This window comes from Ranitomeya imitator, chromosome 2, assembly GCF_032444005.1.
Source record: "Ranitomeya imitator isolate aRanImi1 chromosome 2, aRanImi1.pri, whole genome shotgun sequence".
NCBI classification, from domain to species: Eukaryota; Metazoa; Chordata; class Amphibia; order Anura; family Dendrobatidae; genus Ranitomeya; species Ranitomeya imitator.
Window position 1 is genome coordinate 191,490,671 of NC_091283.1, and position 27,783 is coordinate 191,518,453.

Sequence of the window (27,783 nt, forward strand, 5' to 3'; positions counted from 1 at the left end):
GCGCTTTTTACTGCACAATTGGTGGTCTTGTATCTATTTCTATGTAGCTACATAGTGGGCCCCAAGAATGATTTTCTCTGGTGGGCCCAAGGTGCTCCAGTCCGACGCTGGTTATAGGAATATGAGATAGCTCTGATTATAGCACTTGTTTTGGGGTCTTTTTTATTTTACATAAAAGCATGTATTTTGGGGCTAAAAAAAATATGGTAATTGAGTTTTATTATGTTTTGCACTATTTAAGTAGGTAATATATATATATATATGTTCTTTTTTACCTACTTAAATAGTGCAAATATAGATATACACATGGATTGCTAATATCTCATGTTACCATATGTTCCCCAAAATATGACTACAAGTGCTGTAACATAAAATGATGTATGATGGCACACCCTGAGTCCATGTTCTCCCCCATAAATGGCAGCGCCCACATTGCCTGCAGTGTTGTATGCGCGGGTCGCTGTACTTTCAGGCTGAATTTAGGGGGGACGCGCAGGCTGGTAGGTGTGTGAGCCGCAGCCACACGTAGCCAGTCAATGGGGCGTGACTTACAGCCAAAAACAACAGAACGCACTAAACCACGCCCATCCCAAGGATTTCATTTTTCTATTGGATTATACCTGAGACTCCGCCCCCGACTGGTGTGTCTAAGCCAATAGAAGAGGCGGTGAGGCGTGGCCTCCGTAGCTTGTTGTGGCGTTCGGTGTGAACGTGTCTCAGTGTCCGGAGCGGCTCGGAGATGGCGGCTGTGATGTACCGGCTGCTGCGCGGCTCCTCCTGGAGGTCAGCGTCGGCTGCATACAGCACAAGCACGGATGTCGCCCCCGGTCCTGCTGCCGTCTCCCCCGCCCAGCCCAACTCCTCCTCGGGGTCTCCTTCCCCGGCTCAGCCTCATCTCCCCCAACCCAGTGCCCCCACTCTTGGCCGCCGCTTCTCCTCATCCATCGCCCCCCAGATCGACAGCAAAAGCTTCTTGTGGTCCCGGTACGGGGAGATGAAGAAACTGGTGCAAGGTACACGCTGCAGTCACTTCTATAGGCAGCGCTGCGTGGGGTGCAGCTCCGGCAGGCCACGCTGGGAGTTGTAGTTCCCCCATGGGCTTCTACCTGCACTGACTTGTGTTGTGGGCTAGCCTTCATTAAAGGGGCGCTCCACCTGTGGAGGCAGGACCGGGCTGATCACTGGGGGCTGTCAGCTGCTCTAGGGGATTACTACAGGAATTCCCATAGACTTCAATGAGAACCGAAAATCCCCCCTGACTATGCATTGTACTAAGGGGGTCTTCTGCTGAGACCACCATGGATGGAGAACATTCTGCCTCTGTAACCTAATGGGAAATGCTACTGATTTACTTGGAGGCTCCTAGGCTTCCACACTGCCCCTACATGTTCCATCTGTGGGGGTCTCCTTTAACAAAGAGCCTGTGACTGTGTGTTATTTCATTTATGTCATCCCCTCAGTGTAGTGTAAATGCTTCTATTCTCCTGAATCCGGCAATGGTTTTTCTGTTCCCGATCCTCTCCATTCACGAGTTATGGTCCTGTATGTAATTTAGTTATTAGCCAACTGGGTGTGGTCACAAACAGCTATACTGGATTACTTGGAACCACTCCCACTTGGCTAACAAGGCGAGGTATTTTTGCAGAGATGAGAAGATCTCTGGGAATAAGGAGACGTTGTTGTACTGGGGGGGTCAGCAGCATCATTCCAGGTGAAATAAAAGCCAACGTATTTATGGCACCTCGCTTCCAGCCCCCCGTTTTTTGTCTATGCAAAGTGGATGTGATTTTATAAACTTCTGCCCATTGTGTGTGTTCTATAGGTTCCTATGGGGAGCATTTGAGAAAAAAAAAGTGTGTGTGTATATATATATATATATATATATATATATATATATATATATATATATATATATATATATAAATTTGTGTAATTTTTGTGCAGAGACGTTGTAGTGGCCGTGTATGAGATCAGAGGAGGGAAGATGCAGCTCATCTGGCCGGCCTACATTCTGCTCTAGAACTCTTCTTTACTAGTCAGTATGGCCCATGGCTCCTCTGGGCATGCCTTGTTATCTATGGTCCCCTCTAGTGCTCCTTGGTAGAACGCTCAGACCTGAGCCGCTCCCATGGCTGACGTCCTGAGGCTCATCGTTTCTTTAGTACTGTGCACACCAGGCTTTTTTTTGAGAGATTTGACTTTATGGTTTTCTTTGGAAAGTGTCCAGCCCAGCGCTCGTCTGCTGCCGGCGAGTGTCCCACTGCTGGGGATGTCTATCGGCTGCCTGTGATGGAGAAGTCTATAGAAAGTGCACAGAGCGGTCCTCCAGTGATGAGCCAGTATGGTGTGGTTCCCAGCAGACTATCCCTGGATAGGTTACACCATAGTCGCTGTTTGCAGATGGTGGGTTGCACATCACGTTGGACCCTCTCTGACACTTCTACTTCTTGGCTTTCACACTGATCTTCCCGTACCTCGCCCCATCCATCTGTTGGCGCAGCCAGTCCGCGCTTCCCCCTGATCGGTGACAGTCTTTGTGTCTGGAGCCTTTGTCCCAGCTTCTTTGTATTGTGATGTGGTTTGGGTGGGAATGTTGTAGACGCAGCCATGGTCCATTGCACAGTGGATCTGGCCGCCTTTACACTTTGCGGTAATTACCACATATGATGCTGCTTCTGTCTCACCTTCATGTGCAATTTTTCGTATAAAGAACTCCCATGGGGAGGGGGACGCTGTATTGCCAAGCCTAGCAGTCATGGGTCTGTCTCTGGAGAGAGAACTTTTTGGACTGGTTTAGAATAGAGTGGATTTACTCCCAATTGTCTGTTGTTTTTTTTTTTTTTTTTTTAATAAACAATACATAAGACATAATCTGATATTATCGTCAGGGTCCTGGCTGAAACTAGCTTAGCATTTTGGAAACCCAACTGAAAATTTTGGCGATTGCTTGGAAGCCTTAAATTAATCGGCAGAATGGAAAACAGATGCATTGGAACAACATTATTGTGTTTTTTTTTGTTTTTTTTTTTGTACGTATTGATAGCTTGGTATTCAGTTAAGATTAAGAAAGCTCCTTGACTTCATGCTTTTATTTCAGTGCCAGTAATGAATGCCCCTGTGCCCGCTGAGCAGTCACCTATTGTATAGGCACGTTGTGGCAGGGGATGCTCCGGCTACATTGCTGGCCGCACGTACCATGAGGGCCGCTCTGTATTCAGATCCTGAGAAGAATATTTGTGACTGAGTCATTCTGCGCACCTCTACCTGGACTCCTGGGTGTCCTGACTATTACCTTTAATTATGGCTTTATAGACGCCTATGATCTGTACGACACAATCGGCCTCGTATTAAGGAGTGATACATTGTTACAAAAGAGTGCTACAAACGTGACTACTCGCCTTACGACATGTTGCACCCCAAAAACTGTCCGCTTTTCTTCACCTGGTGACCTCTATAAATTAGTTGCCCAGGATTATAAAAAACACTGCTTCCCCTCCCCCCCCCCCCCCCCCCAAACAAACTGCCACAACTTGTCTGATATTACAGCTCATTCCTATTCACTATGGCAGCTGAGATGCAAAACCAGACACAACCATGAGAAAGTGTGGCACTGTTCCTGAAAGGAAGCGGCCATAATTTCTAAACCTGGACAACGTCATCAGAAGGACGTGTGGAGAAGAGTTGTAAGGTAGTCAATGGCTTTAAGGGAACGCTCCTAAGTCACGGCTGCCGTTACAAACTGTTCTCACTTCAGATTTGGGTCATTGATGGTAAAGGGGAGAATCTGCATCGATCAGTAGGATCATTGTGGATGTCACCTTCTATCATCCACACTGAGAAGAAACACTGTTTCTTCCTACAGTCTTATGTTGTTTAGTTAGAACTTTTCTATTTGTTAAATAGCTTCAAATAAATGTATCAACTGCCAACTTCGCAATAACAAGATGCTGTAAACTCCAACTTTTAGGAACTCGCATTCTAAAGGGAAGGTGCTGACTTTTTGGGGTAAAAACGATCCTTTCTCATCAGATCTCGGCAGTCTTGAACTGGTGATGTGGCAGTCCCTGTAGACTGGCAATGACGCAGGGCGATCTGTATCTTTCTGTTGCCAGTTCCCGTCCTCTGCTTGGTTATTATCTATGGAAAGCTGTCAAAATTGCTGAAACGTACATTGCTGGGAGGGCGGAGGATGTCGGACATCTGTGTACATTGTGAAAGCATGCAATGTCAGCACTTACTGTTATTGTTGCTTTCCCTTATTATGCTTTATGCATAACGTCTACTTTTTTTTTTTTTTTTTTTTTCCTTTTAACTAGTAAAATCTACTTGTTGCATTCTGTGTAGTAGAGGGCATTAATCGGGACTGATCATTGTACACATCCCTGAAGTCTTATAACAAGTACAGCTACATGTATCAACCCATTATATTACCTGTAAGGGAATGTTCACATGTTTGATTTATTTCACCAAAAACCAGAGTGGTGATAGGGTAGAGACAGTGTACAATACATGCCTTTATTATAATGTGCAGGAGGGAAAAGCGGTGTGCATAGGATTTCACAAATCTTAGTGATTTATGCTACTACTATAAAACGCTGCGTAAACCACGGTAAATCCGTGGCTATAATGCAGTGCGTCTTACCTGCGGATTTTACAAAAACAGTGCGGGGAAAAACGCACACCAATCCGCAACGTGTGCACATAGCCTTACAACCTGATGTACATGATTATTTACATTTTTTTGTTTCTTTTTATCAGGTAATGAATTTAAATGTGTTTATGTTGTACCACATGGTCCCCACTAGTCTGATTTTGGATTTGTGGCTCCTTGCTCAACCACAGCCATGCAACTTTTGTTTTGAAAGGCTTTCAGATTGCAGGAGGGTGTAAGGCGTAGTTTAAAGGAAATTCCTGTAGTTAGATCTCTTGCCTTTTGTTTTTATTTTTATTATTTATTACAGAAACCCCAAAGAATTGTTTGTTCTTGCAGAAGTCTCTGTACCTTGCTCTGAGTAGCACAGTCCATACATTGCTCTTTGCAACATTAAATTGGGTAAATGGAGGAGTATAGTAAAAATTGCACCAATCCCAAAAAAGACTTAAAATCCATAGAATAATATATATACTTATTTTATTTTTTTTTGTGTGGTTTCTTTGTCTGTAGACCTCCTACCTCCCGGGGTGTGTAACCTCCTGAACTCCTCCACCATCTACGCTAACAATGAAGTATGTCTCGGAGACATAGAGATCTATGGCTTTGACTATGACTATACGTTGGCGCTGTACTCTAATGCATTGCACTCCATGATCTTCAACACGGCCAGGGACATCCTGGTGGAGCAGTACAAGGTATGTGGGAAGCGGCAGCATGGCCCGGTGCTTACACATGGATGATGGTTCAGTTCCAGCTAACCATCACCCTGAGTGCATCTCCTTGGTGGAATGATGGGGGTTGGAACAGCTGCCTCACACCTCTTATGTTTCTCTGCAAGGAAGAGGATATAGAACGCATTGTGGTTGCCGGGACATTTATGGGATCTGATCCCTGTGATCTAAAGGTCAGCAACAAGTGGCGCTCAGCTGTTCTGAAACTACGAAGCCCAGCATGCCATGCTAAGAGTTGTAGTTTCAGAACAGCTGCAGCTCTACAAGTTGCTGACCTCTGTCATAGTTAATCAGGTCTAAGTTAGGACCTGCCTATATACACTACTCACAAAGTCAGGGATATTTGGCTTTTCGGGTGTAATTTATGGAAAGGCTCACGCTATAGTGATATTTTAGCAAAGCAATTGGGCATTTAAGTAGAAGCTGCAATGGTGATTCCATCACCGCAAACAGAAGCCAACACCAGTGGTGGGTATAACACCCTCCCTCCCCCCCCCCCCAAAAAAAAAAGGCAGTGTCAATGACTTGTCCTGTGGCTATGAGTATCAATTACAGCTGACGACGTCTCCTGATGTTCACAAGTAGAGTTATTGTCCGCTGAGGTATGGCGTCCCACTGTTCTTGGAGGTCAGTCCTCCGGTCATTGAGGCTCTGGGATACAGTTAGGAGCCTCTACACAGCGGCAACTCGGCTGATCCCATAGGCTTTCTGGAGAAAGTCCAGGCCTCTCCATTTGAGGTCCCCCAGTCTCCAGCAGCCGCTCCCTAATATGACCTCGATGAGCTGCAGCGTTGTCGACCATGAAGATGAGATTACGCCTATGTTAATACAGAGGCACAATGTCTGGATTCATGATGATATTCCAGTAGTAGGGGCTTGTCACAAAGTGTAGGGCAGTTCTGTATGGACTAGACCCACGTATCCTGTATGGACTAGACCCACGTGCCCTCTCTAACACACCACCATCAAAGGCTCGTCTGGTGACAAGTGGCTCTTGCATAGCTCTCTCCTTGACGTCTCCAACAGGGTTGGCGGCCATCTCTTCTGCTCAGTTGACTTTCATTAGTGAACCGCTCCCTGGCTCACACAAGACAAAAACTCTGGTCAGGTAACCTTGCAGGTCGTCTAGCACACAGACCACACTGATGTGAATGGTCAGACGTGACACTTTGGGTGCCTGGAGTTGTGTGGCACTCATCATCACAATGAAGCGGCCATCAGTGGGATGTGGCAGAGGAGGTCTTAGTGTGACTCTTCCAGTATCTCTGTTGTCACCTGCTGATGACTCTGACACTCTAAGCTCAGTGGCCACTTCCCTCAGAACATCCTGCCTGAAGCCTCACCATGAGGTCCTTGTGATCGATTGTTAGGGGTCATCTTGGTCACAATGTGAACAGCGTGATGAGGAGGACAGTTTAATACCAATTCTAATTGAACGCCAAAATGTATTGGCCGATTCATGGATCAAACACCTGTTGTGAATTTTGCCATTAAGCTCCTTGTTTGGGAACCACAACTTTGTGCGAAAAGTCCTGGACCGTTGACCAATGACATCCCGAAGTTTGGAGACATCACATTAAGTTCACCTGAAAGGTTAGAGGGCATTGTAGGTTCATCCTGAAATTTCACCCGAAAGCCAAATATTCCAAACTTCTCGTGAGTAATGTAGATAATGCTAAAGAAATTGGTTACTCTAATCTTTTTGGTGGCAAACCTCACTGGTGGGACTTCCTTATAGATCAAGCGTTACAAGAGATTTTGATCCAAAGAGCAGCAAAGAACCTTCTTTATGTAACAGTATAACACTCGGACTTTGTCTCTTTCCTTTCTAGTACCCAGCGGGAATCTTGAAGTATGAATATCTACCCAATTTTGCCGTCCGAGGGCTGCACTACGACATGAATAAGGTAATTTGCTGATGGCCAGTTTGACTTTCATCTGAGAAGCATTAGGTGGAGATCCTGACTTCTCGTGCAGCATATAAGACTGAGGGGGGCACCAAGGTGATGGTTATAGTCCCATTCTAAAAGACAATGAAAGGAATGACCAAAACATCAGCTGTTACTGATGCAAATGGAGAAGAAGGGTCCTGTAGTTCATTATGGACTTCTCCTGGGTTCCATTATTTATCTTTTTGGATCCAACTGGACATCAATTTAACTTGTTTGGCCCACCCAGACGAATATGGGGGGAGTCGAGTTAAAACTGATGGAACACAAGTAGGTAGGAAAGTACATTGCTGGGCTTCCACAGAGGACTTAAATCCTTGGCTTAAACCAGAGGTGTATCTAGGTTTTCTGTAACCCAGGGAAAGAGCTCAGTTTGATGTCCCCCACCCAAGCACATATGTGATTTACAGACTTACTCATGTGTTGGCGAGCTGTTCTTCATAATTCTCTCAATGTTCAGTGAAAAACTTGAGAAGCTCATTGTCACATGACATCACATGATGGTAGTATTGAAAATCGCATGAGTGAAGGGACCATGTGTTGACTGCTGGAACCTGCAGAGCTGAATCCTAACAGTGAGGATATTATACGCTGTTAGGATTAGCTTCATTGTATAATTAAAGGGTGTGTCCAGGTTTGAGATTAAATTCTTCAGTCACTATGACTGCAGGTTTCTGAATTTTCACAGCGCATGCATTGCACACTTAAAGAACTCTCCGTTACAAGGGGCAAGAGTGGACGGTCATGTCAGCACAAGTATGTGACTTGTATACTTCTGGCCACATTCTGACTAGATGTTTTTGGCCTTGTGCAGTTCTTTTTCATGGAGGGAGAGCATATATGTCTAGTTGGCATGTGACCGCGTGTCTGCAAATCACCTGCACCAGAGAATCCTGACAGCGTGCAGTGTGCGCACTGTGAATTCAGAAGTCTGCAGTTGCATAGAATGACTGCAGACTTGGCACAAACTTGGACAACCCCTCTAATGCTCCTAACATACATAATGAGAACTACTCACAAATAACATTTACATCAAGGTAACTGATAGAGAATGACTAATAATATGACGTTATCTACTGTGTTTTCTTTTTCTTGTCCAAACTCCATAATGAGTTTCCTCATCCAAAGCCGTCTCTGCAGACTTCCATTTTCTCCGGTCTGCTGCAGCACATTCCCACACGGCGCCCTTAAAAATAGTATCATTATAATGCTCCTGAATAAAAATATCTGCCATACACTGAGCCCCAGGATAAATAATTGCCCCTCACTATATTCCCTGCACAAAATTGGCCCTCTGATGGTCCATGTGTAATAAACAGGCACTGGGATGCGGTAACACAGATGCTGCAGAGCAGGGATCAACTATATTTAATTATTTCACAGTGGGAAGACTCCTCACAGGGAGATGGTAGGGTAAACGTAGGGTACCGTCACACTATACGATTTACCAACGATCACGACAAGCGATACGACTTGGCCGTGATCGTTGGTAAGTCGTAGTGTGGTCGCTGGAGAGCTGTCACACAGACAGCTCTCCAGCGACCAACGATGCCGAGGTCCCCGGGTAACCAGGGTAAACATCGGGTTACTAAGCGCAGGACCGCGCTTAGTAACCCGATGTTTACCCTGGTTACCAGCGTAAAAAACAAACAAACAGTAAATACTTACATTCCGGTGTCTGTCCCTTGCCGTCTGCTTCCCGCACTCACTCTGCTTTCACTTTACGGCCGGCAGTCAGTGAGTGCGGGAAGCAGATGGCAAGGTACCTGACGGACACCGGAATGTAAGTATGTAGTGTTTTTTTTTTTTTTACATTTACGCTGGTAACCAGGGTAAACATCGGGTTACTAAGCGCGGTCCTGCGCTTAGTAACCCGATGTTTACCCTGGTTACAAGCGAACGCATCGCTAGATCGGTGTCACACACACACCGATCTAGCGATGACAGCGGGAAATCCAGCGACGAAAGAATGTTCCAAACGATCTGCTACGACGTACGATTCTCAGCAGGATCCCTGATCGCTGCTGCGTGTCAGACACAGCGATATCGTAACGATATCGCTGGAACGTCACGAATCGTACCGTCATAGCGATCAAAATGGCACTGTGTGACGGTACCCTAAGGTAAAACTAAATACACGTTGGTTATCTAAACAGTCTCTTGTTAATGGTTCCACTTATCGTGACTCCATAGCCTGTCACTATCTGAAGGCCCTGTGGATCGCAGAATGCCGACAGTGTTCAGTGTAATGTCTGCCGTCACCTAACACACGGTCCTTCTGGCGGCAGCGGGCGGTCTCCGGTTCTACCTGCTGAGCCCCTAGTCCATAAATCTGTGGAGTAGGAGAGTAGAGCTCCCCTCGGCGTGGGTCTCCTTAAGCAGCCACTGTGACCAGAAGGACTGCAATACTTTACCCGGCGTGTGCCTCTCTGGATATCGGCCGACACCCGGACGTCTGTACTGCGATGCTCCGTCGATCGCACTCTCCCCTGCTCACCCGCAGGTTTGTTTTGGTGAGACCCTCACTATGTCGCCCTTTCTCCTCACGCTGCGGCCTGTCTCTACCCTCTCAGCGTTTGCGGTCTGTTCCTCATCAGCATTCTGGCGGGATGACCGCTTCCGTTACCGTGCAACCCTTTTTACCTTACACTGACTGGCCACATGCCCCCCCCGCCCAGAACAGGAGGTTCGGCCTCAGCAGTTCCAGCCCCAGCATTTCGGCAGCCTGGCCTTCTCTTGTACACATGCCCTCCACCCTGCTCTCTCCATACTGGGTCCCCTGTTCACACTTAGACTATCCACTCACCTCACACTGCGCCCCCCCCCCCCCCCCCCACTTCCCCACCCGGCTGACTGTGCCCTTACTGTACACACCACACATAAGCACTTTTCTCACCCCCTCGCTCGCCATACTGCCTCCTCACACATCCCATTACCCTCACTCCCCATACTGTGTCCACATACTTAACCCCCCCCTGTTACTCATACTGTGTTCCTACCCATCACATCACCACCCCCACTCATCATACGGTCTGCACCCATATCCCTACTCGCTCTCCATACTGTGCCCGCTATGACACACTGGCAGTACTGGAGGGGAGGTATGTTTCACAAAGGGTGTCTACTTCAGTGATGACAACCTAGGAAATTCCTCCACAAAATGCTGAAAGGGTGCATTCAGAGTGGGGTGGGCCTAGAGATGCGCTTTCATGTTAAGGGAAGTGGAACTATTTGATTGTTCCTGAAGTTGGCGGATTCCCGTAGCAACAAGGACTGTGCCATACGTTATGTCTTTGTTTTCCCGTTAAGCCAGGATGGGCGAAGCTTTGCTGTTGTAGTGGTAATAAACCAGTTGAAGATTTAACGAGACAGTGTCCCTGTGTCTACCTCTGTGTGCAGCCAAGTGAGCCGATCTACCACACCACATACGTTCCCTCTGTTGGCGCCCATCCTCCCTATTCTGTGTCTGCACCAATCCCCTCTCCCACTCGCCATACTGTTTCCTCATACATGCCTCCCATCTCCCACCTTGCTCCTCATACTATCTTCACATTTGTCCCACTCTCCTTGTTGTATGCACCTGTCCCCAATTAAAGCTTTCTGTCGTGCTGGTGATAGAAATTCATTTTATCCTCTTGGTAGACCACGTGTTGCATTCTGTCTTGGTGCAGGGGCTGCTGATGAAGATAGACGCCTACCACTACATCGAGCTGGGCACAGTATACAGGTGAGGTACCATGGGCCTTTGCAGTGATGTGACTTAAGTTTTGGAAGTTCTGTTCACGCGGCGTAAATGTTCTCACACGCACATGACATGTTGCCGTCAGGGTTTTATTTTTTTTAATCGTGCAGATGCCCCTCTTTTTCTTTTTTGTGGGGTGTGTTCACCGTCCCCTTCATATTGTGACGTTAATCTGTTCTGCCTCCCTCCCCAATCACTAGGGGCCTGAAGCCGGTCCCTGATGAGGAGGTGATTGAGCTGTACCAGGGAACACACCACATCCCACTGCACCAGGTCAGCGGGTTCTACGGCAAGGTAAGGACCCACCATGCTTTTTTTGAGACTGATGTGTTCAGTTTGGCTACACACCGATCAGATCTTTTTTAATGAGGAGGGGGGGGGGGGGAGACATGGAAACTACATTTCTAGATAACAAATTCTTTATTCCTTTTTGTTTAATCTTCTTCTTGCTTTTGGTGAACCTTTATTTTTGGCAACATGTCCAGTGCCTGGATAAGGTGTTATCTGAGCATGCTCGGGTTCTAACGGAGTGTCTTCGGTGTGCTCGAATAATATGTGAGTCCCCACAGCTGCATGTCTCATGACTGTTCGACACCCGCAAGACATACAGGGATTGTCTATCAAACGGCCGCGAGACATGAAGCCGCGGGGGCTCAAACATATCATTCGAAGATACCGATGACTCTCGGCTAGCACCTGAGCATGCTCAGATAACACCTTATCACAACACACTTACTTATCACTACTTGGTAGTTGTAAATCTAATTGAATATCGAAAGGGGGTTTTATATATCCATTTTTAAAAACTGATCCATGAGGCTCATGTGTCCTATTCTCCACCTTCTGCAGATCCGCCCCTGCCATTAATTTATAGGGATCTGTTAAATACTGAAGTCCTACTTTGTAATTCAGTGTTACATCCTTTGATTTTTATTTATTTATTTTTTTCTTCAATTGATCCATTAAAATAAATCAGTGGACAAGTAAAAGGTTCAGACAATTTGCCTGCTTTAGTAGTTGAGAAAAAAACGAAACTGAGAAACGGTCCATAATACCGCTTTATGCTACATCCACTTGTCACGGTCCAAGTACAGACTGATGGACGGACCGACTGGATCTCCTGACCTGCACGTCAGTCTTGTAGGTTAAGGCTAAGCCATTCCAGGCATCATGGTCTGATCTTGGACTGAAACAAATGGATGTGTGAATCTGACCCTACATGCTGCTGGATAATTTTTGGACTTTGGAGCCAGCTGGATCCCGATCACGTCTGACCTTGTGTTCTCTCCCGCCAGGGTCCCGCTATTAAACAGTACATGGACATCTTCTCTCTGCCTGAGATGACCCTCCTGGCCGTGGCCAATGACTTTTTCCTCAGCAATGACATTGACTACGATCCCGTCCATCTCTACAAGGATGTCACGGTGAGGAGTTGGCTCTTTTTCATACTGACTGCTGATCGGTCCATTCCTGATATTGCCCTATCTGAATTCATGTCACCCATACAAATTGGGAACAAAGTCTGATATAACAACATTTTTATTCATTTGTATTTTTTTAACCCCTACTCCCCCCGAACAGAGGTTTGGGCATGATTATATTGATCTTCTCCCTTGGTTCGGTCTCTTGCTCCTAGCTAGGAATGGCGGCCATTGCTCGCTTGCGTTTGTGTGACTGAAGTCTAGAACTGGGGAAAGTGTTAATGAGAACTTCTTCTGTTTTTGGAGAGGACGGTGGGTTGATTGCACTTTATTTTTTTGTCTTTCACACATGGAGGGCAAAAAAACACACTTCAGCCTCAAACCAGCGTAGACTGGAAATGCAGTGCTGAGGTGGCGGGGGATTTGAGGAAGCTTCTGTCCTTGTTTTGGTTTGCTGTGGGTTCCCTCCTCCTCTCACCGCAGGATTTGGGTGGGTTACTGTGCCTCAGCCTGAGGAGAACATTGTGTGTCAGAACGTGAGGCGGCGTGTGACGTCTCCGGCCGCAGATGTTTATTATCTCTCCGGTAAGGGGAGACTTTCTCAGTCAGGGAGAGCTGGGGGGTTGGGAAAGGAGGCAGGCTGAGAGGAAACGTATGCAGCCATGGCCGGGTGTCTGTTTTTTGCACACTTTTTGTCCATTTCTGGCATATATTGTGCTTTGCATCTTGCACGTTGGCTGCAGCAGAATGGCTAAAGGATTACATGCTGGGACTTTATTTTTTACCTGGGGGAGAGGTGTGTCGCTGACCCCACCCTGGAGCTGAGGGAGCAGGTCTGGGGGTCACATTCTCTTCACACCTGTTTTGGGCTTTCTAGTGTACGTGCCCGAAGTCATAATATAGAGATGGAGGCTGAACGGTGAACAATATGGATGACGGTGAATTGGCCACGGGCTCTTGTAGGGTCAGGAGGTGATAAATGGCATTTATGGCCATGTCAGGAGGATCTGAGCTCTTGTTTTTTATTTTTTCATGCTTTTTAGTACGTGGCGGCTTGTTTTTTCTACCACTGTTTTTGTGTTGTGTGGTGTTTTTTTTTTTTTTTTTTTTGTGTGTGGGGTTACTTCAAGGGTTTTGGTCACTTTTTTGGTGTAGCACTTTGGATCCGTTAGCATTTCATTATAACCTTGTCACTTTGACAGGACTATCACAAGATGAGGCTCAGCCCTGCTACCAGTAATAGAGGTGTGAACAGAGCCTTATTTTATGTAGCATAGCCGTCTCCTGTCCATTGGATAGGTGGCAATAGTTAGGTAATGGTGGGTCAATCCACAGGGGTCCTCATTAGTGATGAGGGATCGTGCTCGGATGAGGTGTTATCTGAGCATGCTCGGGTGCCAACCATGTCTCATGTTGGACAGCTGCAGCACATGCAGGGAGTGCCTGTTTTGTTGTGTAACAGCAGCGAGACATGCAGCCACAGGGACTCCCAACATAATATTCGAGCACGACGAAGACACTAGGTTAGCAAATGAGCATGCTCAGATAACACCTTATCAGGGCAGTCTGGGATGCCTCTTTAAAGGGTCTGACCACTTGTGAGTGGCTTGGCTATTATAATGACCATCATATATACCTGAGGACATAGTTTGGGTCAGGAGACCCTCAGCTGGTTCAAGCTTTGACCACAAAATGCAGATGTGTGGATTTGGCCAAAATAGCCTTGAGCTTCCATACACTTTAGATGGTTCAGCCGGACCGTCGTTGGGTTGGCATGGGAGAGATCGATACATGGGCGGCTTCTTCAGTTAAGATCTCCTGTGTTCTCCTTGAGAACGGCTATCGGGCACTTCTGGTGGCGGCGTACCTTTCTGGGAAAAGGATTGACAATCTGACATGTTGGCCCCCATTCATATTGAGTTGTCGGCCAAACCCATCAATGTTGGCAGATTTGGCCAATGTTAGTCGGTGTATGGTGGCTTTAGACTAAAATGTGCCCTATTGTAAATGGCCACCATTTATGTCATGATTTGACCAAAACATGTCCTATAAAAGTGAAAACGGGACTCCGGTTGCTAAAGACCGGCCATGCTGACCACTGAGAGTCCTCCTCTGCTCTAAGAGGGTATCTGGAGGTCGACCCTCTGATGATAGAACGTGGGTATCACATTGGTTCACTGGTATTCACCCCAGCGATCAGAAGAACTATACTACATTTCTAATTGGAGGTATTTTCTAATATTATTTCGCCTACTACATATTGGGCTAGGATCCTGTAGATGAGAATACTTCTTTTAAAGGCTTAGTCTGTAGACTGTTTTTTGTCTTTTTGTTTGTTTTTTTTTTTTTTTCCTCCTACTTGTACCCCTTTAAGACTTTTGCATGTATTGAGGATTAGTCTTGAAAAGTAATATTCATCCTCGTCTTGGTGCTTAGTTGTCGGGGAAGGGTCGGGTCTTAGGAGGGTCTCTGTAGGAGCTCATATATACAGCATTGATTTAATCCATCTGTAGGCGGAAGAGGCCACCTGTGTTTGCTCATGTCCCAGAATCTCTCAAATATCTGGAATTATTTACACTGTGGGGGTAGAAGGGATTTCTTGAAAAACAAAAATGTAATATTAGAAGCCCTGTCACTCGCCATAAATGTGTGAATGTTCTTTTTTTTTTCCCCCCCCCTAAACCCATTGTCTGTTCTTCCTGCTCCTCTCCTCCGTTTCTGAGATATGGCCCTTCTTCCCTCTACATAGATCGTCTTCCTAGACAAGTGGGCGTGACCATAAATAACACACCCACATCAAAGTCAAGGGCTACACCCAGTTGGCTAAAATCCTAGATCTCTATAGAACAGAATGGCGTATTTCAGGAACAAACAAGTCTGATTCACGAGATCTGGGGCATTTACTCCTGATACAAATAAATACATACATCTGGCAAGTGACAGGTCATCTGTATATAGACCTACACTTGCTATTGGAGTGGACCTTGGGGTTTCTCACCAAGACAATATTTTGCCTGTTCCCCCTAATGAAGCATTTTAAGTGTTAGAGGGTCCGCTGCTCAGTAACGTTCTCTCCCGATGTAAAAACTGAGAGGTCATGTGCTAAATAAAGGGCCATTCCTGTAATTCTACCTCCTACCTGCAGTGGCCGCTGTTGGCTTTCTCCGACCATAGCTGATCACTGATCACCAAACACATTGCGCAAAGAATACTCGCCGACTAAACCACTTACAGTTGGGAAATGTAGAAGAAGCGTTAAGTTTCTATTGAACTATGTATGAAATGCTTCTTGCTATATCCTGGAACCTACTGATGGGTATATTGGGACACTGACTAGTCCTGGCCCCAATAGAGCGCACAGAGTAATACAGCGATGGTGAAAACGTGCGATACCGCCTCATAGAGGATGTGTAACCCGCCGTGTAACGAGCTCACGTCCTGCACATGCTCTCTTGCAGGATGCCATCCGCGACGTTCACATTAAGGGATTTATGTACAAGTGGATCATGGCGGATCTCGGTGAGTAAGGTGCCCACGCTACCTGTGTAATCTGACCGGCACATGGCGGCGCGAATTGTGGCCTATAAATGGTGTCTGGACCCACTGATGTCAGCAGGACCAGATGTCTTGCATGTATTGGGGGTGGGTGGGCTCCTTGGACATTTGCTCCTTCTTGCCCCCCTAGAAGTACTTGGCAGCAGAGGGTTTTTTCAGTTTGAAAACGCATGCACACTCCACCAAGATGAGCATGCATGTGTGCGGAGTCCAAAAGCCTAGTGGAGGTCTTTGGGCATCATCCCACTTGGCGTTCAGCCTGGTAGGGACGGCATTAGTTCAGTCCATATACAGTGGGGCAAAAAAGTATTTAGTCGGTCAGCAATAGTGCAAGTTCCACCACTTAAAAAGATGAGGCGTCTGTAATTTACATCATAGGTAAACCTCAACTATGGGAGACAAACTGAGAAAAAAAAATCCAGAAAATCACATTGTCTGTTTTTTTTAACATTTTATTTGCATATTATGGTGGAAAATAAGTATTTGGTCAAACAATCAAGATTTCTGGCTCTCACAGACCTGTAACTTCTTCTTTAAGAGTCTCCTCTTTCCTCCACTCATTACCTGTAGTAATGGCACCTGTTTAAACTTGTTATAAATATAAAAAGACACCTGTGCACACCCTCAAACAGTCTGACTCCAAACTCCACTATGGTGAAGACCCAACGAGCTGTCAAAGGACACCAGAAACAAAATTGTAGCCCTGCACCAGGCTGGGAAGACTGAATCTGCAATAGCCAACCAGCTTGGAGTGAAGAAATCAACAGTGGGAGCAATAATTAGAAAATGGAAGACATACAAGACCACTGATAACCTCCCTCGATCTGGGGCTCCACGCAAAATCCCACCCCGTGGGGTCAGAATGATCACAAGAACGGTGAGCAAAAATCCCAGAACCACGCGGGGGGACCTAGTGAATGAACTGCAGAGAGCTGGGACCAATGTAACAAGGCCTACCATAAGTAACACACTACGCCACCATGGACTCAGATCCTGCAGTGCCAGACGTGTCCCACTGCTTAAGCCAGTACATGTCCGGGCCCGTCTGAAGTTTGCTAGAGAGCATTTGGCTGATCCAGAGGAGTTTTGGGAGAATGTCCTATGGTCTGATGAAACCAAACTGGAACTGTTTGGTAGAAACACAACTTGTCGTGTTTGGAGGAAAAAGAATACTGAGTTGCATCCATCAAACACCATACCTACTGTAAAGCATGGTGGTGGAAACATCATGCTTTTGGGCTGTTTCTCTGCAAAGGGGCCAGGACGACTGATCCGGGTACATGAAAGAATGAATGGGGCCATGTATCGTGAGATTTTGAGTGCAAACCTCCTTCCATCAGCAAGGGCATTGAAGATGAAACGTGGCTGGGTCTTTCAACATGACAATGATCCAAAGCACACCGCCAGGGCAACGAAGGAGTGGCTTCGTAAGAAGCATTTCAATGTCCTGGAGTGGCCTAGCCAGTCTCCAGATCTCAACCCTATTGAAAACCTTTGGAGGGAGTTGAAAGTCCATGTTGCCAAGCGAAAAGCCAAAAACATCACTGCTCTAGAGGAGATCTGCATGGAGGAATGGGCCAACATACCAACAACAGTGTGTGGCAACCTTGTGAAGACTTACAGAAAACGTTTGACCTCTGTCATTGCCAACAAAGGATATATTACAAAGTATTGAGATGAAATTTTGTTTCTGACCAAATACTTATTTTCCACCATAATATGCAAATAAAATGATTAAAAAACAGACAATGTGATTTTCTGGATTTTTTTTTCTCGGTTTGTCTCCCATAGTTGAGGTCTACCTATGATGTAAATTACAGACGCCTCTCATCTTTTTAAGTGGTGGAACTTGCACTATTGCTGACCGACTAAATACTTTTTTTGCCCCACTGTACACCCTGTGGTGCCCGGGCTGATCACAGGTCTCCTGATCTTACACCCCCTTATGTAGGAGCCTGTATGTTTAGGTCTGCAGACCCTCCCTGCAGATCCCCCAGACTGTACTGGCTGTCTGAACGCGGCCTTAAAATGCATTTCTAGGGTACGCATCCCCTTCAGTAAAATGTGGCAGTAAATTGGAGGAAACATTTTTTATATATATTATATTATATTAAATTTTCTATCCCTTCCCCCATGGTCTCTGTTGTCTGTAGGTAAATGACACTAGCTGCTATAGGGAGCAGCCCTCCATGGTCGGACTTCCTGAACAAACTGCTGCAGTGTAAAGCATGGGGGAGGTGTAGCAATTGCCAGACAGGAGTTTGTTTTGGCATTGATTTCAATCACTAATCAAATAAACTTGTTGATCATCAGCCAGCATTAGGGTCATTCCGTTGAGTTATTTATGGTGCTAGTATTTTACATGGGACTGCAGGTGGTTACGTGTTAGAAGCCGGACTCTGCTACACGAGCTCCTGATATCCTGGCCCTGGTGACTCCTTCCCTTTCTCTTGCTCTGACAGAGGCTGATGTATTGGTGGGTGGACAATGGCTCTAAGGGGGGATGGGGGACCGTTGGCTAAATCCCGTAAACAATGTCCTCTTTGAGTAGCGCATGACTGTAAAATCCTTGATCCTCACAAGGGTCACTCATTAGCCCTGAGGGTAAACTGGTTATGGGCCTTGAGGGTCACTAATACACCCAGACTGAAAGTTGTTTCCCTGCATTCTTGTGTTTGGATCTTCACTCCCCCTCACCCCTGTCACATCACATGTCTGACCCGAGTGCTGGCCGCATTGTATTACAGCCCCCATAAGTGCGCTGCAGGCTGCCCCTGTGATCACACTATTGGGGTTCTAGGAAAGCTGGGTGACATGTTTAATAGCAATGTCATTGGCTGTCACCGACTTTCCGAAACTTCTGAAAGCAACTTTACAGAGGCAATATATTTAATTTTTTTTTTAAATATATTTAATATAACCTTTTCCGTTTCCAGAGAAGTACATCCTCCGAGGGGACGAGACGTACGCCGTCCTGCACCGCTTGGCCAGTGAGGGCAGGAAGCTTTTCCTCATCACCAACAGCCCTTTCAGTTTTGTGTAAGTTGTATAGTCGTGCTGCTCAGTCGGCGTGGATTACTGGGGGCACGGGCTGAATGACCGCCCTCCATCCCGGGGCTGCAGGATGAGGACTGATTGGGGTCGTGGCAGAAGCCGCTCATGGGGACTCCGGACGGGCGATGATTCGGACACGTTACTTCACATATGAATGTCCAGTATCATGGGCATAATCTATTAGTTTTGGGTTAGTAATGGGGTCCGCTATGGGCTCAGCCCCTCTAACTCCTTCCTGATAAAGCCAATTTCCATGCGTTTTCTTACACCTTTTGGAATAGGGTAGAAGAAAAGAAAATCCGACTGTCCCAACTCGTGCCATTTATCTCCAGGATATTTCATGCTGCAAAGTCCTTTTTCCCTTCCACGATTCCCGTGTGGTTGTTCTGTAAAAGGAGATATATATTATATATAATAATATAATATAAATAATATATATTATTATTATATTGTGTCCGCTCCAAGCTGAATGTGATTTAGTAATTTGTTCTTGTCCTCCCTCCACAGAGATAAAGGCATGAAGTACATGGTGGGCAAGGACTGGAGGGACTTCTTTGATGTTGTGATTGTTCAAGCGGACAAACCCCATTTCTTCAATGACTGCATTAAGTAAGTTCCTGTCTGGTCCCCATAGTATAAGGTCAGCGGGACCAGACCCTGCCGCCACAAGGTGGGCATGCTGGTGCGCATGTTGGGGATGACGGGGGACTAGGCTAACCAGAAGAACCTGTCCTGTAGGAGCTTAGTTACTGTATAATGTTCTTCTTCACGGTGTTGTAAGATCTTCTTGTAGTCGGTGACCGAGAACAGTCATTATTTGCTTCCATGGGATGGGAATCCTGTCCTGGCCAGGAGATGGGCTCCTTACTATGTAATGGTAGTTATGAGAGACCAGGACAGCGCCATCGTCTGGATGTAAACGGGCGTCACATTCACTGGTGAAAAGCAGAGCTGGTCTCTTCTGAAGGGCGAAGTGATCACAGGAGGGAATCTAACACACGGAACGCTTTTCTGAAAATGCGAATCCCTTCATGCTGCTGTAGGTGACTGCACGGGACGGCTGCCATGGAAAATGTAGAGACCCTAATGTGTGGTGCTACAGTCTGAGCACGGACCGGCCGCGGGACTGCCAACCCAAACGTGACCACTACAAAGCTGTCGTGCTCAGGTCAGGAGACCCTCGGCCGACCCGTGATCCATGCTCAGACAGTGTTGCATGAGTCTGTATTCTGAGATGTTTGCAAGTCACGTGGGCAGAATAGTGGTTTACAGGACTGTGCGCAAGCCTCAGCTTCTCCTGTGGGGGCGCAGCAGGAAAATCAGTTTTTGTTTTTGTTTTTTGTTGCACCCCCTCCCCCTCAGCCATGGGGACTCGAACATATTATCCGAGCACGCCTGAGATCCTCGGATAACTCTTTATAGGAGCACGCTCGCTGATCACCACTTGCATTCATTCACTCCCCATGTGTTATCTCGCTGCAGCATGTCCACACACGACCGCTGCATCCAATCCCAGGCCTGTGATTGGCTGCATCAGTCATGTGATGTGAGCGCAGTGGCAAGTAAACAAGCGACTGTGTTGGACTTGTTCCATCTTCATTGCCGGAGGATAATTGTGTGAACCTGATGGCTTTTGCTCTCCCCCCAGGTTTGGGACGGGTTTCCTGCTCGTGTCTTCAGCGCTCTGAGTCTAGACGACAAGGGAAATGTGACGTCCGAATAGAAGGACTGCGTTCTCTTGGTTCTGGATGATGGTTTTCTTGCTGATCTAATAATAAACTCCTTTTTGTATGTGTTTTGTAGACCCTTCCGCCGAGTGGATGGGAACGGGGACCTGAAGTGGGACAGGATTACCAAACTGGAGAAGGGGCAAGTCTACAAACAGGTGAGGCTCATCAATGGGGCGGTGACTCCGAAACAAGGGGGCAGGCTGTTGTCCTAAAGGCATGCGAGGACCAACACCTTAACGGGGCATTACTAGAATATGCCATCACTTACCGGTGATGTGGGTGTCCATAAGGCCCCCGATCCTGAGAATAAAGGGGCTTGCAGTGCTCATTCAGATCTATCTATCTTTTTTTTTTTTTTTTTTTCCCTTGCACATTGGCGCCGCCTGGGGGTCCTAATCGCTTGAATGGGTCAGTGAGGGACCAGAAACGGTGAATGACCTGGCACTGAAGCTTCTCTAGTCTCGGGATCAGCGGGGATTCCAGAAGTCAGACTTTTGCAGGGGAAAAAAAAGCGATTTGATACTCTTGCAATATTTTTTTTTCATTTATTTATTTTTGCGATTTAGACCAAAGTGCAAAATTAATTTGGATCTTCTGTGTCACACTTTTTGCATGTGCTAACATTTCAGCTGCCCAGTTTGACTACAGCCGTTCACTGGCACAATAGTGCGGAGTCACACGTCTGCCCGCTTCACCTCCCAGCACAGTCACATTTGATCCTGACCTCCGACAGCTATTTTGGCAGCAGGGCGCCCCTGGGGGGTCATGTCTCCATCCTGCTCCTCTTCACACCCAGCAGGAAAGCGTCAGCTGTGCATACGTGGACCTGCTGCCGTTCCTCTGGATATTACAGGATGTTGTGTTTCTCTTGGGACTGGAAGTCTCCAGGCTTTGGCCCCAGTCCAGGTTCATGGACTTTAATTCCAGTCACTGACAACTAGGGGGCTGTGTGTGGGTGTGTTTTTTTTTTTTTTTTTTCCTCCCCCACCCATTTAAAGAGGGGCCTGTGTCTCATCCGCTGATTACAGATCTAAACATACACTGAACCAGAGAACTATTTAAAGTATTTAGCTCTCCAAGCCCTTATGTTATGTTGCTCTAAAGAAGGCTTGCCGGTCTGGAGCTGGCGGGGGTAGTATGTGGGTGCGCCCCGGAGCTGGCGGGCAGTACATGGGTGTGCCCCGGAGCTGGCCCTTTGTTTTGCTGTCATGGTTGATGAGTTTGGTTGTTATCTTGCAGCTCGGGGTGGAGTTCCCGCCCCATGTATCTGCAGAACTGTGATACTCTGGTAAATGGAGAAGCCCCCCAGAGCTGTGAGGTTCTAGGTGTTACCCCCACATTCCCACATGCCTCACCTGTATTGCCTACTGCACTGTAACAGCAGCCCGGACTGGTGGGGACAACACCGGACGACCATGCATTTGTGGTGATGTCTTTTACATGCATGCGGTAGCTGAGCTGCTGACATCTATTCATACCCACAAACCAGAACGGGGGGGATGGCATTCATGGATCTATTGATGCAGTGGAGAAGACATTGTCCATGTAGAAGGGTGTATAAATCTTGGCATGCTGAGTAGATGCCCCCACCTAAATAGAATTTTAGTTTGTTTGTTTGGGTGTCTTTTTTTTTTTTGTTTGTTTGTTTGTTTTTGGTTTTGTTTTGTTTTTCCTTGCTTCCCGGTTTCCCCTCTCCTGATAGTTCCAGTATTGGAAGTACACCGCATCCGGGCTACAGAGCTGGACTGACTTGAAAGGTCTTCTGCATAAATTACAAAGTGCAGGAAGGAAACTCTTCAATGAGCATCTTGTGCAATAGTGAAGAGGATGCAATCTCATAGGAAGTGCTCCTCGCTCTGTTGTACACAGTGGGGCCTGTGCCAAACATCCAGTCTGGCGGGGAAGCTAGAGAACTTAATAAACTTTCTGGGCTTCACTTGTGATTTTAAATGCAGCGGAATAATGTGATTATTGTGTAATGGTGCCGCAGTTGTGTCCTGGTGACTTACAATGAGAGCAGCTCCTCGTGGGCGTGTCCAGTGTGACTGACAGCTGCAGATTTAGCCTAAACGCCATCTAATCTGGGTTTGATACATGTGTCAAGATCATTCTTTCTTTTTGTTCTCATACATTTCCTCTTCATCCTCCCAGGGTAACTTGTTCGATTTCCTTCGACTGACCGGCTGGCGAGGGTCCAAGGTGCTGTATTTTGGTGACCACCTGTATAGTGATCTGGCCGTAAGTGACCGGTTATTCTTTATGGGCCAGAAACTAGAATACTCCATGATTTTTAGCAAACCCCTCTGATCATTGTTCTTGTGCAGGATCTGATGCTACGTCATGGATGGAGGACGGGAGCGATTGTGCCGGAGTTGGAATCCGAAACCAAGATTGTCAATACAGAGCAATACTCGCAGTCCTTGACTTGGATGCAGGCGCTCACTGGACTGCTTGAGCGCATGCAGGTAAGCGATGACCATAAATAACGGACCTCCATGTTGATTATCGAGCGCCCATTCTGCCACTGAAAACTGGTTCTTTTAAAGTGGACTTAAAGGTTCATAAAAGTGTAGAGCTTCATCATGGGTCCACTTTCAGTCGCAGAATTCTTTGACCTTCTTCCATTTCACACATGGCTGCACCGAGTGACTGGACAGCTGCTTCAGTCTTGGCTTTGAAGACCAGTCTCCTTCTTATTGTCTTCTCCTCCCCACTCTGTTCTTGTTACTTTGGGCTATAAAATCCCATGTGTCTAATTTAAACCAGGTCGATGTTTTGTTTGCTGTATGAACACCGGCTTTACTTTTATTTGTTTTTTCCCTAGAATTTCCGTGACCCGGTGTCCCAGCAGATTCTTCAAGACTGGATGAAGGAGCGGCAGGAGCTCAGGTACTGATTACTATTCTGACCTACAAATCTTACACTCTGCACTCAAGGGAGTCGTCATCTTTATCATTATAGGGATTTAGGACCACCATGGAGATTAGTTTTCTAGCCTGTGTAATTGATGCGGGTCCCATATCCGTCTCTGTAGTCTTTAGTGGTGAGGTGCTTGGAATTTCCAGACAAATTCAGGTCGTGAAAGGTGCCGCCATCTCAAAATGTGACCTGCATATACCGCATAGGAATATCTAACTATGTACGTGGGATAATGTATATTATTAAATCCCATTCTCCTCCAGTCCAGAGCTACAAGTCTTCTAGACATGGTTGAAGGGGCATTCTTATCTTCTACATTTATGGTATATGCCATGAATCTATTGTAGATGCACGTCTCACATGTTGGACCAGCCTTAATCTGAAACTGGGCCCTGACGTGCCTCTGTTATTTGTATGGAAATTGCAACCACCTCACCACTGAAAGCATTTTTGAGATGGATGTGGGACCTGTGCCCACCATAAAGTTAAAATGTACTAGATGAAAATGCCTTTAAAAAAAAAAAAACACTGCCAGTAACAGGTCCTCTTAAACTCAGAATTGTTCTTGCTTATTAAATATCTTATAACAAAAATATCTGAGCTCCTGATTCTGCCGTTTTTTTTCTCTTTTTGCTCTGCGTCGCTCCACTGCAGAGATATTCTCATTTGTTTCTTCTGGAGCGCAGTATGTGAAATCACTGTTTGTAGAACACCTGGGCTTTTCTTCAGTCATTTTTGGGGGTGGTGTGTGCTTTTATCCCTCCCTCTTGGATGCTGCAGATCACATCTCAACAGCTGTTCTAACAGTCTCTTATGCTGTCGAGCTCTGACTGGGAGTAAAGGGTGAAAGCATACAATCCTAAGAAAGAAAACCTCAAAAGATAACACCCAGTTGCGCTACAAGCAGAGATTTCACACTGCGCTCTAGAAGAAACAAATGTAAATATCTCTGCAATGGAGCAACGCAGTGCAAAACGGAAAACTGTGGCATAAACAAGGAAGCTCAGGGATTTTTTTTTTTTTTTCCCTCTAGTGCATTAAACTGAAACTTTATCTTTTTTGGAGCAAGTGCCAGGTCCTCTTTAGTTATTCATATCTCCTACATCTATGGAATCTAGAAATGTCTCACAGCTGGGAGTCTCATCTTTAGAACAGGGCCCTGTTGCATGGGCATAGACATTTTGGTAATAAATTTGAAGCGCTCTAATTTATATGGCCGTCCCAAGAAGTGAAATTACTGAGCGTGTTGTCCATGTCCTCTGATGGGAGCGGCTCCCCCACCTCCGTTAAATTCACACCATTGAGGCGTAGAACAGATTGTACTCGGACACATCACCAGCGTTATTAATGGGCCACTAAAGCTAAACTCCATGGAGCTGCTAATATCGGCTTCTCTCAAAGTGGCTGACAACAGCGAGAAATAGATGACCTATTCTGTGCTTTCTGTTTACTTCCAGAGCCGTGACCAAGAACCTATTTAACCCCCAGTTTGGCAGCATCTTCCGCACCTGCCACAACCCCACGTACTTCTCCCGCCGCCTCTGCCGTTTCTCTGACGTGTATATGGCGTCCATCAGCTGCCTCCTCAACTACGACCTGAACTATACATTCTTCCCTCGCCGCACCCCATTACAGCACGAGGCGCCTCTCTGGATGGACCAGCTGTGCACCGGCTGCATGAAGACGCCCTTCCTGGAGGAGATGGCCCACATCCGCTAGACACGGCGAGGTCGGGGCGTGTGGACCTCCAGACTAGTGATTGAACTTAATAGCTCTGACCTTTTTGGGGAAAATGGATTTTTCTCTGTGCTTGAATGAATAAGCTGGGTAACTGGGTGTACAAAAACTTTATATAAAAGTCCGTGGATACTGACCGATGAGACTCGTCGCTCCTCAATCGTAATCTGGTTTATGATCCCAGCACAGATCTGACCGTGTTGCAAAAGACCCCCCCCCCCCCCCCACACACACACCCCCTTCCAACCCTCATTTGACCCCTCTCGTTTCCTTACTGGGATGCATTGTACCGCAGCGTATTAGTCTGCATCACTTTTCCCAGGGATGCAGACTATCTGGATTAAATGCAACCGTCCTGAAACTTTGAGCTCGCAGGAGGCTGAATGGCTGAACATGTTCATACGGAAGTGTGAAAGGTTTAGGAGTCCGCCAGCTGTCATCGGCTTCTGCTTTTGCTCTTTGCCGCCCTCCCCGAGCCGCTCCATCCATTCCTAATGACTGCCAAATGCTGATCGGTTTCCGCCACATTGGAGGTGGTGTATAAAGAGAATGTGAAAATCCCCCTGGGAGTCATTTAAAGAGATCAGTAAGGATCAAGTGACTCGTTTGCTTTCATGAAATGTTAAAAACTTTTTTAAAAGTTGGGAAAAACGCACAATTTTTTTTTTTTTTTGTAAAGGGTAAAAATCTTAATAAAATTTCTTAAATAATAAACAAAAAATCTCTAAATGAGTCATTCAATACATTATCTGTGACTTTATGGGAGGGGAAGAACCTGCAGGACCCCATCCGTCCAAAGAACAAACTTCTAAATAAGTGGGGTCTCGGCTGCAGTACCGGACACGGCCAGTAGATGAGTGGCGCTGTTTTTCTCCAATTACAAAGATCTTAAGCCATAAAGTTTCACCATGCTGGAAGTGGGGCATTACGGGGCTTATATTTACAGATGTTAATTTTTTATTTTGGGTTGGAATACACATTGGGTATCTGTCCTCAGATATAGCAAGGAAATGTTGTGCTGCATTCAGGTATCTGGTCGTGGTCTCCTAATTGGAACTCCAATCCCTCATAGGCATATAGGAGACTCTAAAGTTTGGGCCTAGAGACCCTTGGACAGTCCGTACAGTGTGGTCCATACTCGTCCTGCAATCCGACCCTTAGTAATGAAAGTGACCCCGTCAGGACTTGCTGTTAGACGGGATATTGGCCCGATTCTAACGCATCGGGTATTCTAGAATATGTATGTATGTATATAGCAGCCACGACATATTGTAGAATACCCGATGCGTTAATACAGGCCACGCAGTATATAACACTGCCCACATAGTATATAGCAGCCATGTAGTATATAACGCAGCCCACGCAGTATATAACATTGCCCACATAGTACGTAACGCAGCCCACGTAGTATATAGCAATGTGGGCACTATATGCGTGGTTAAAAAAGACTTAAAATAAACATATACTCCCCTTCCGAAGGCCATTTAAAGTCCTGGCGCCTGTGTGCGGAGCACGCGGCAGCTTCCAGTCCCAGGGTTGGTATGAGCGCAGGACCTGTGATGACGTCGCGGTCACATGACCGTGACTTCATGGAAGGTCCTTCTCGCATAGCATCCTTGGCACCGGTGACCGGACCCTGCCGCTTGCACTGCCGAGGACACCGCGCACGTCGGAGGGTGAGAATAACGTTTTTCTTTTTTTTTTTTTTTTTTTTTTTTTTTTTTTTTTTTTTCCCCCATTTCCTCTTGTTCTGTGCAACAGGTAGCGTCAAACTTTCAGTAAACTGACTTCTGTGTCTTCTGTACAGTTTTTTTTTTTTTTTTTAGGAGGGTTGCAGCTAAGCACAATCCTGGGTGGTCAGTAATGAGACTTGATAGAAGCCGCTGGAACAGAATGTTTCTGGCCGGTGTTTATGCGCTCGGGTTAAAGGTGCCCGTCCTCCCAGGATTTGGAGAAAAGCGGAGCCAAAATGTAACTTTCCATTTCTTGCTGTTTATCAGGATTTCCACCATTTCATCTCCCTAAAATCAACATGTTGTTCTGATGAAGTATAAAAGAGGTGGTCTGGCTAATAAGGGTCCTGAATGGAGGCCGCAGCCTGTATGTATATAGCTTGTTAAATTTAATGAATGTGTAATACCTCACTGCCCCTTTGGGGGTGCTGCAGGGAAATTAAACACTTGCTTTCTTGTGCATACATTCATTGCAGCTGCTAAAAAGGAATGGACTGTTTTTTGTTTTCTTTTTGTGTAGATTCTCTATATAGTGGACACTGGTTTTGACAGCTCACT

General features: G+C 46.3%; 1 protein-coding gene across 1 annotated transcript; it reads left to right on the forward strand.

Moving 5' to 3' along the window:
• Positions 1-703: 703 nt before the first annotated feature.
• On the forward strand, positions 704-26,213 carry LOC138662599 (5'-nucleotidase domain-containing protein 2-like). The gene is made up of 14 exons (XM_069748413.1): positions 704-1,013; positions 5,165-5,349; positions 7,218-7,292; positions 11,006-11,061; positions 11,277-11,370; positions 12,372-12,500; positions 15,956-16,016; positions 18,989-19,091; positions 19,614-19,715; positions 20,910-20,991; positions 22,988-23,074; positions 23,161-23,301; positions 23,661-23,725; positions 25,213-26,213. The coding sequence occupies exons 1-14, from the start codon at positions 740-742 to the stop codon at positions 25,472-25,474; spliced, it is 1,716 nt and encodes a 571-aa protein (XP_069604514.1). The 5' UTR covers positions 704-739; the 3' UTR covers positions 25,475-26,213.
• Positions 26,214-27,783: the final 1,570 nt, after the last annotated feature.